The 10315-nt window shown below is 40.3% G+C and overlaps 1 protein-coding gene across 8 annotated transcripts in view; it reads left to right on the top strand.

Moving 5' to 3' along the window:
- Positions 1-9258: 9258 nt before the first annotated feature.
- Positions 9259-10315, top strand: part of TIAL1 (TIA1 cytotoxic granule associated RNA binding protein like 1) — a 31076-nt gene continuing 30019 nt past the window's right edge. For 4 of the 8 annotated variants that reach the window (XM_044439984.1, XM_044439991.1, XM_044439966.1 and 1 more), the window contains exon 1: positions 9259-9497. Coding sequence is in view for 2 of the 8 variants with exons in the window: in XM_044439956.1 (XP_044295891.1) it covers positions 9469-9497 (29 nt within the window). In the remaining 6 variants the exon portion in view is untranslated. The remainder of the gene's footprint in view (positions 9498-10315) is intronic. The other 4 variants (XM_044439956.1, XM_044439948.1, XM_044440012.1 and 1 more) reach the window with 1 other exon arrangement.

Raw genomic sequence — 10315 nt, 5'->3', positions numbered from 1 at the left:
CGTTGCAGTCTGAATATTTGCTAAACATTTTCTTGGGAGCAAGTAAAATTGGGACCACTTTCGACGACCCACCTTTTTATTCTTATTCTATGGCTCTTCATCTCAGTTACCCTGGCAGCAACCGGTAGGCGAAGGAACTGTTAGATCAGATGAATATTACATTGGCCTTACCCAGCAAGGCAATGTTTATGTTCTTACACTGCGAAAGTTAATACATCCTTGTCACTGGCTATACTGCGTAGTCCTGATTTCAGGCAAAAGGCTCTGACTCAGGAAAACAGCTGCAGCACCTTACTCAAGACTATGCTTTAGTGAGAAGACATATTTGGTTCTATCTCTGGAATCTACACCTACACGTCAGACTAGCTAGCAGTTTGACATTAATCCAGTTAACTATTTATTTATTGGATTATCCTACCCTGTTAGCCACATGGATCTCTTGGCAGGTTACAGACAATAATGGCTGTGTTTGCCCATTAGAACTGAGGCATTTTTCAAATCTGGGCAACCTTGGCCCTTATATTTTAACCAATTTAAATAGAACAATTCCTTTAGATACATGTTACCTAATAACATCTAGATCAAAGCACAGGGTATCTGCAAGGCATCTTCTTACAATGCCCTAAAAATCACCCTTATTTACCTGGCCAGATGCATTTGAGATCTAGCTAGACAGAACTATTTATCTGGCTGTAGAATAGATAATTAGTGGAGCAGGGGATGAACCTACAAAATGGCAATAAGTTTCACAACTGAGCAGTCAATTGCAAACCAGAGAGAACAAAAAGATTGATTTATTATTACATTTGTATGCTGCCCTATAGCCCATAGGGATGCTGGTTTTATGTACAGAATGATGTCAACCACAGGGCAGAGAACAATCCAGGACCTATATATTAATTGTGCATATAATATAGTTTCTGGAAAATTGCCAAGATGGTTTACAATAACATAAATTACATAAAACTATGTAATCAATAAAAGCAGAAAAGGATAGCAATATTTTAATAATAACTGAGTCACAGCTACCAAAATAAATCTTTTAGGCTATTTTAATCAGCACAAAGTATGTTATAAAATTCTAAAGTTTGGTCTAAAAGCCAAAAGGTCAGCAGTGAAGTACCATGTGAACTTCTTTAGGAAAGGTATTCCACAGTGAGGTGCTGCAGTTGAAAAGGTGCTCTCTTCATCAGTCATACTTCTCAAAGTCAGCAGGGCCTTGATTGTTGAATGATGCATTCAGGCAAGCTTGTGAAGTATCCTAGTCCCGGTCTATTTTGAACTTAAAGGTTAAGTCCAGCATTTTGAACTGTGCCTATACATGAATTAGCAACCAGCAGATATGTTGGGGAGATATGTTTGGAGTGCTTCTTCCACCCTGCCTTTGGTGGTCTCTGACTGCTGCAATCTAAACCAGTTGAAGCTTCCCAATACTCTTAAACAGTGAGTAGCCACCTTGGGCTGGTGACATGTTGGTGCTGTCTCAACATGTCAGCAGCCCAACACATGAAAAGGGACACACTCTTGATCTGGCTTTCTCAACGGGATGGGAAGATGGTGATTTGCTGGTTAGAAGTCTTTCTTTAACCCCCTTGTTATGGTCAGATCACTTCCTTTTGAGGTTTGAACTTTCAGTCCCCTTTCCCCTCTGCAGGGTTGGGGGACCAGTTAAATTGGTCCACCCCCAGAGACTGATGGACCCAGATGGATTCCTGAGAATTCTGGGGGATTATCCAGCTGACATGGCTGGCATTCCTATCAAAGCCCAGGTCGCCATGGGGAACACAGGGATGACCCAGGTGGTTGACACAGTTGCTGCCAAGTGTCCTGTCCTTCCTTGCAGAGCCCATTTGGCTCCTTGTTATATGGTTGAGCTGAGGATGGTGAAACAAGTTAGGAGATAACTAGGGCATAGGTGGGGGAAAACTTGGGATAAATCTGACTGAACATGGTTTACAGCTCATTAGTGATCCTATTCCGTGGTCATCAAGGTGACCAAGAAGTGCTTTTATACCACTTGCATCATATCCTTGGATTGCCGACCAGTGGAGCTTTTCTGGGTGGTTCACAGCCTTTTATATGGTGGCCCCAAAAAAGGTCCTGTTGAGTACCTGGCAGCCTGCTATGATGAGTTTGCTTGGCATTCTGAGGATAAAATTTTTTGTGTCTACTCGAACTTTGACACCACAATTACTGCAGTACTGCCTTTGTAGGTGTCCAGTGCGCCATCTGGTCTAGCCTTGCTGAATGAGTTGATGTCTTTGCAGACCAATGATGTGGACAAATTACTAGGTCAAGTCCAGCCTACCACTTGTTTATTTGATTCTTGCCCATCTTGGCTTATGAGAAGATCAAGGGAGGGGATCCACATCTGATTCCCGGAGATCAGAAATGCCTCCCTGAGAGAAGAGTGGTGCCAGCCACATTAAAAATGGCTGTGGCCACACTGCTCCAAATAAAATAAAATAAATAAATAAATAAATAAATAAATAGGTATTGTGAATAACTATAGACCAAGAGCCAATGTCCCCTTCTGGGCAAGATGATCAAGTGGGTGGTAGTTGGGCAACCCCAGGCTTTCATGGAGGAAAGAAATTATCTTGAGCCATTTCAATTGGTTTTCAGCCCTGGTTTTGGGACCAAGACTGTTTTGGGAAGTAACATTTTCTAGTGATAGTAATAATTTAATCATATAACCTAAATCCCTTGATGAACAAAGTTCACACATTGTGTTTTTTGGAGTCCCTCCTTCCTGTAGTTCTGTCAAGAATTTCACTGAAAATCTCTAGCACAAACATACCATGTAAAGGACCAGAGAAAACTGAGCATTTAAGTTTAATGCAGTCTTCTGCTATAAGCAAAGTAATGTAAAGAGGCAATGACTGCTTTCTTTATTCTGAAATGCTTGTGTTAAGTTTAGAGATGCCTCCTTTGCAACCCCTTACTTCAAAAGCGGGCTGTATTTCCTTAGAAAAGCAAGGCATAGAGAAGGAAGATGGGACAGGATCAGGTGCTTACACAAAGGAGGAACAAGAAAATGGAAAATCATCCTGATATGGTCACTTACCATAGTTAATAAATAAAATTTGAAGTAATCATTTATCTGGTCATTTCTTCTAAGAATGGCCTTCATGAGAGATCAGGACTTGGAGCTTTACAAAAGCTAGTTCACTTAGATCACCTATTCTTGAAAGGGCATGTGGGCAGGCTCACTGCTAATAGATCTGTGGGCTAATAAATCTTCTTTATCCTAGATTATTTGCACAGAAAGCTACCACTGGCTGTACTTGTCAATTAAAGGACCAATATCTATGCAGGAGTCATAGGAGCTCTCGGGATGCAGTCCTACTGAACACAAGACAAACTAGACAGAGTGGTGCCAGGCACCTGTTTCTTTTGCATAGAACCTTCTCCATTCCTCTCAGGTTGCTGCTGCAGACACATCTATATTTCCAGCTTGCTTCTGGTACAGGATCCAAGAAAGTAAGAAAAGATTTTATGCCCCATTTTTGCAGTAAAATCCCCACTCTCACTAAATACATGAATGGGATGAAGTTGAGAAGTGAATGTGGCCTAACAATGTCTTGATTGGACTTCCGTTAGACTTATTTCCAAGTAAACATATGTTGGAATATGTTTTAGTTTATCTGATTCTGAAGTAGTCTTATCATTCAGCTAAGACACAATGGCAGCTTTAAAACAGCAGAATAAAAGGGAAAAAATCTGTCTTGATTTAGGTAATGTTATTCTTCTAGCTTTTATATTATTAATTTCTTTTTATTACCCCAAAGCAGGAAATAATGAGCAAGACTGAATCAACTCATTATGAAAACCTGACTCTGACAAAACACTCCTGGGATTAATAAAATGTCTTATTGTGTACAGTCAAAAACACAAAACCATGGTGATATATTTCATGTTATGAGAGAACGTGATATGTATTTGGACTGTTAGTATTCAGGGTGACATCATACCATCTATACATTATTTTTCTAATTATATGTAACAAGCCAGCACTATGCAGGGTTGGGGTATCTCAGGAAATGTCTAACTCAGCATAGGATACTGCAATAAGCAAGCTAGAAATAGATGCTTACCTTGTCTCCCTTCATACCCTAATGCCACAGACTGAGTTGTAGTGAAATTGTGGAATGTTCATGATCATTCCAATTCTACAAAGTGAAAATGCCAACAATAAAAAGCTGATAAACGGGCTTCTGAAAGGGAAGGGGAAGTAAGTTTGAGTGTGTGCGTGCACTCTCCTGCTCTCTCTAGCAGGCTGGAAACTGGGAAACATTTCAGGAAGTAGGGAAGTAAAGGAACAGAAAGGCTATTGACAAGGTGACTCAAGAAAAGTGCTAAGCACTGAAAAACACAAACCTAACAGTATGCAGAAGATGAACACCTGAGAGAAAGAAGGGCAGAAGAGAACAACAGGAAGGGAATGGAAAAGGTTAAAAGCATCTGAAGAAGTACCTTGTACAAGGTCTGCAGACAGGAACAGTTGTATATTTTTTGGCAGAAAAAAGTGATAAGAGATAGAATGGATGAGGAGTTGAAGAAGGCCAGTGAATTCAGGAAGCAGTACAGTCCAGAGGAAAGATCTAAAAACCAGGACTTCAGGGAGGACTGGATAAAACAGTGGAAGCTTAAGAGAAAGAGAGTTAGAAACACCCTTGAGCTGAGGAGAAATGAAAGCGGAAGGAAAATCCCATGCAATCTAGTTAAAACACAAAGGAAGTTGGAACAGGACAAACAAGCAAGGGAGCCTTGAAATTTAGTGAGATATTAACAAGACAGAGGGGATGGATTTCATATATTAATTTGAATAAACTGTCCAAATCTTTGGGTGCAGCAATGTTTTGTAATGACAAAAAAGCCAGACATATTTGGAAATGGTTGTTTGGAAATCAGATCGAGGAATATATACTATTGCCTTTATGCCTTGCTTTCAGGCTTTGGCTGACCACTGTGGGAAACACAATGCTAGACTGGATAAATGTTTGATCTGATCTGACAGCACTGTCCTTATGTTCTCAGCACAGGGAGGTTCAGATCAAATAACATTTTATAAATATTTGTCTTAAGACCTTTCCAGACAACAACATAATCTAATTTTATTTTTAGTGCCTTAGGGTGCAATCCTATGCATATTTAGACACCATGCTAGGCTCTTTTCTGTCTAAATTTGCATAGGATTGCACTTTTAGCAGCACTTGTTTTGCTCTAGCATCTAGCATCAGGAGGGCAATATATGGGAAACAGCATTGCTGTAGGGGAATAACATGTTTACCACTTCTTTTTTTAAATAGGTTGTAGATGTGCACTGTAGTGCTCAAGATAAGAAAAGCACAACCTTAAGTAACTTTTTTTAAGCGAACAGGGAGTGCAGAAATGTGAAAGACACATAAAATGGTACAAGTGTAGACTACGAAGTGTTTTGAGTGTTTGCTGTAAAAGCTATAAGAGCACACATGCCCCCTCCCCCCACACAGTTAAATGGCATACCAAAGGTAGCACTAAGGTTTTATAAAGAAACAGGGGACTTTTATAGTGTTCACAAGATGGTCAGGAAGCCACTACTTCAAATATTAGTTGATGGATTAATTATTCTTACAACAGCAACATACAGCCATTTTGGAAGAAGAGCAGAACATCCCTGTAAGTAACAGCAGCTTTTCTTGGAAGAAAAATATCTTGATTTTCTGCAGAGCTGAACAATAATGTTTATTGTGCTAAAATTATTACAGCAATGGTCCTTAGAATCTTACTATACAACTCTGGATTCAAACCCATGTTCAGCTGCTGAAAGCGGAGTCATAATATTTCAGTAGCAGTGTTAAGAACTGGGCAGGTGTCTGCTTAGGTCATTTCTCAGTGGAATCATGTTCCATCACAGTATTATGGTTTAGTTTAACTAAACAAGAAATAAAGGGACTGTAATTCTTTAGCTATTCAAAACCACTTTCAGTTAAAAGGAAACCCAAATTCTTTTTAAATGCATACCCCTCAGTCCACAAGATCCAGAAGTTTTCTTTTTTGTTAGTGTAAAGGCAACAAATATTCTATTAATATACTGCTCTGACTGATTTTTGGCAGATCCTGTTTTGATTCTGTTAACTCCATGGGACTGTATCCAATGAGTGTCTTGAGTGCATACTATGATTAAGTAGGGACATCACCCACATATTCAAGAGTTTATTTTTGCATTTTAGGTGGTTGGGAACTGAAGCATTGTCAGGGATGATATTTATTTAAATTGGCAAGAACAGTGTGTTTATTTATGGTCCAGTGACCTTCTTACTTGTAAAGACTCTAGATGTTTCCTAATTAAGTTATATGGCTAATGAAACAACTAGCTTGGTGATTTAAGAAGTGTTCAAACAACAGATTTTTCTAATATTTAATGGGATTTGGGAGGGAGGTTTCTGGGAACTGAGTATTTAAACAAGGGGATAAAGAAGTACCCTGTATTTTATCTTAGAGTTATCAGAATGCTCTTGTTAAGCAGTGATGGATAGAAACTACCTTCTAAGACTAAAAAAAAGAATAGATACTCATTATTCAACTTTAAAAAGTAGGCTTTGGCAAAGGACATTCACTTCTATCTCTTTTAATCCATCAGATCATAACTACATTACACATTGCATTTTTTTCCAGTGGTGGCAGCAGCTAAGAACCTTGGGGCAGCTATTAGACAGGGCTTGTAGCTGGTACCTGTGTCCTGCAGGCTGCATTTCTTGTGCCACCACCACTGGAAAATACATGGTTGGCATGCACAACAGCAGACTGGCAGTTCATTGCTGAGATCACTACTTTATTGCTAATAGTGACAATAAGCAGCAATCAAGTCAGGGTGATTAACACAGGGAATCTGCTAAATGCAATTGTAAGCTCCATTATCCAATGGGTTGCTTCCTCTATCTAAATTCACCAGTTTCTAGGGCCACTATTTTCCTCTATGTTTTCAACAATTGCATGATAGGCAGAATTTCAACCCATACTTTCCCCGCTATGCCACAGGGAGGCACCTACTGAACATCTGCCTACCATATAGCTACTGAAGGCAGTAAGACAGTGGTCATGATAAAATACAATAATCCCATCATTCTTCTTCCTCCACCTGAGCTTCCTCTCAGTTCATTATGTCCTAGCTCTTGCTCTTCCCAAAGTCAAAATAACTCTTGTTCTTCTATAGAAAAACAGGTTGAAACAAGCAAGGTTTTCCACAATTCATGAAACTGTCCTTAACTTAAAGCAGGAATGTCAAACTGACAGCAGAATAGCCAGATCCTGCCTGATTAAATTTTATCTGGCTCTTAATGATCCCACCAAATTTGAATAACGTGATGGTAACTATTTGCCCAAATTTTCCACAGTAAGGAACAGAAAAATTGTTTTCAAGTTATGAGAAACTGAGACTTTCCATACTTCAGTGTAACTTCTATTACATGCAGCAGCACACATTTATATCTTATAGTATCCCTAACTGCATGGACTCTTCTACTGCGAAGTCTTTACTGATGCATTGATGCCAACTTTATTGTGGAGTTTGTCCATTTGTGCGTAAGTCATTTGGCACGGTAAACTACCCTTCTGCCCTCAGATAGTTGTCTACCAAATATCTCTGGCACTAGAAGATGAACAGGCCGTCATGTTCTAAACAAGGCACATTTTTTTTTCATATGACTGTGCACCTGTGTTAATCCTACTACTACAATATAAGAAAAAAAAATAAGGTATACATTGTTTTCTAAAAGTATAGAAGAGGTAAACAGACCTAAACAAATCAGAGCCCAGTGGCATCTTAAAGATTGCAATTCTGGAATGAGCTTTCATGGTCATTATCCATTTCTTCATATGCAAACGTAAACACATCAGAAAATTTTACATTAAAAACTTGCTTGAAGTTTGAGCATATTATTTATTTTTGACAGAGTATATTTCATAATAATTGATCTCAATACAACTGTTGTAAATATCTGAGAAAGAAATTCCTTGAACCAGCATAAGATTGCCTATTATCATAATAGGATAGACAATTTGACTGGTTTGTTAGAAAAGGTATGTCTTCAGCCAGAAGTTTACTGAAAAACAAAGCTTCACTGTGTACAGTGACACAGCAAGATATTGAGAAGGTTCATATACATTAATGGAGTAAATACAGCCCCCTGGTGGGATCTGAGGAAAACAAACATTTGCTGAAACATCTCTGTATTTCTGTCAATTGAATCTTAATGGAAATTCTTCCCTCTCCATATTTTTTACCTGACTATTAAGAGTGCCAAGGAAATTTAACCTCTTCCTTTACTTAGGCTTTCCATAGGAATCTGGTAGAGTGACTTTTTTCAACACAAGTACCAATGTGAACTGCAACATCAAGCCCGCACATTTCATAGAAATAGATTCCAAGAAGCAAGAGAACACTGCAGGGCATGCTGAGCTTTGCAGTTTTCTGATGGGAAAGTAGGGTGAGTTGATTCTTATGTCAATGGTCAAGAACTACAATTATTTATTTAAAACATTTCTATGCCGCCCCCATCGCTTCCTCTATATAGTGTGTGTGTGCGCGCGCGCTTCCTCTTTATCCTCTTTATGTATATATGATACACATATATATGTGTATATGATGTGTGTGTAGAGAGGGAGAACCGCCCAGAAATCTTTGGCTATAGAAAGTACAGAAATGTAACAGTAACAATAATATTGCAATTTACCTTGCGAGGGACTGTGCCCAAAAGTTCCAATAAACTCGCTAACCAGACACTTAGACTTGCTTCTGAAAAAAACCTAATACGGTCCCGCTATTCACGCGGTGAAAGTGATTTGATCGCAAATTTCCCCCTTTGAGGAGAAATGGCTAGAATGTAGTGAACACACGGTCGACCACTTCCACAGTACTTGAGAATGCCCCTACCTCATCAGAAACCATTGCAGCCAGGTTGTAAACCGGTATTTCAACAAGAAACCCCACACCGAACAAATGCACGAGTTATATTACGATCTAGATTAATAGCTGCCCTCCTCATCTACTCAAACAGGCCAGCGTAACCCACCCCTCCGCATTCTATTCGCTGGCATGTCAGTATCTCCTAATCAGGCTTCTCTTGGGGCAAAATACAGTAGGGAGCCCCGCCCAAATCAAACCGGAAGCCGGAGTTCGTGTATTACTCTGCACTGGTTCCTCTATGGTCGTGCTACGCAAAAGCGGAAGAGGTTTTTGCTGCGCTTGCGCATTGCATGGTTTTCTGAGTGGTTGGCGGTAGCGGCCATTTTGTAGATCCTTGGTTTCCCCCTCCCCTTTCCTGTTTCTCTCTTTCGCTTCTGGTCTTGCTCCTTCCGCGGCCTGGATTGAACGAGGGACCCCCGGGCCTCTCGCTTTTCTTCGCCGTGTGTCGGAGCCTCTCTATACCTTCTCCCTCCGTGCGGTGTCCTGGGTTCGTCTGTGAGCGGCCTTCCTTGACCGCGATGGAAGACGACGGGCAGCCCAAGACACTGTGAGTGCGGTGGGCATGGGGCGGGCGCCTGGGCAGCTGGGGAAAAAGGGTTCTGACAGGCAAGAATGTTCACTCGAGACTGAGTGGAGTCTGTGGAAGACTGTATGGACTGAGGGAGAAACTAGGGGTTGGGATATGGGGGACATGGAGGAAGGAGTCCAGCCAACGATGAGACGACGAAGTCATTTTAGGTAATGGAAAGGGGGTTGTTATATTGGGTCAATAGGGAGGTGTACTGAAAGAAGCATGGGACTAGAGGTTCATAATTTTTGATACCGCCTGGCTGTCCTCATTTTTCTTTGTAGTGCGCTATGCAACTGAAGAGACCTGAAAAGTGGAGCTAAAGGCTGACTTGTGGGAGTCTGAACTTCTGGAGGGTTGTGATTATTTTAATTATACATACTTATGTGTCATTAGAGCTGGCGACAGTCAATATACGTGGCGTTTGGGGTGATAAGATCCACAAATTCTCAGCGATGGGAATTACAAAAAGGCACAAATCAGATTGGCCAATTTCTTATGTCACCCGAGGTGACTCTCTTTTGTGAGATCATTATTACTAATGTTGGTGTATTCTGCCGGTAGGCAGGGTTTGGCATACGTTTTTTGCCTCTATTTCTGTGGTGTTTGTGAAAAGACTTCAGTAAGTAGTGGTTCCTTATGATAAGGGACATGTGCAAATTCTAGGAAGTATGGGTAGTGTAATAATAGTATGCTTGGGGAATGGGAGAAAAGATGATGTGTGGGTACAGATACAGTGCAAGCAAATATAATGAGGGAGAGACATACTGGGTGATACAATGTGTTGCATAAAAGAT

This window comes from Varanus komodoensis, unplaced genomic scaffold (genome assembly GCF_004798865.1).
Source record: "Varanus komodoensis strain SLA01 unplaced genomic scaffold, ASM479886v1 scaffold1, whole genome shotgun sequence".
Classification (NCBI taxonomy): domain Eukaryota; kingdom Metazoa; phylum Chordata; class Lepidosauria; order Squamata; family Varanidae; genus Varanus; species Varanus komodoensis.
Note: the sequence above shows the minus strand (reverse complement) of the source record. Positions and strands in the feature narration are given on the sequence as shown.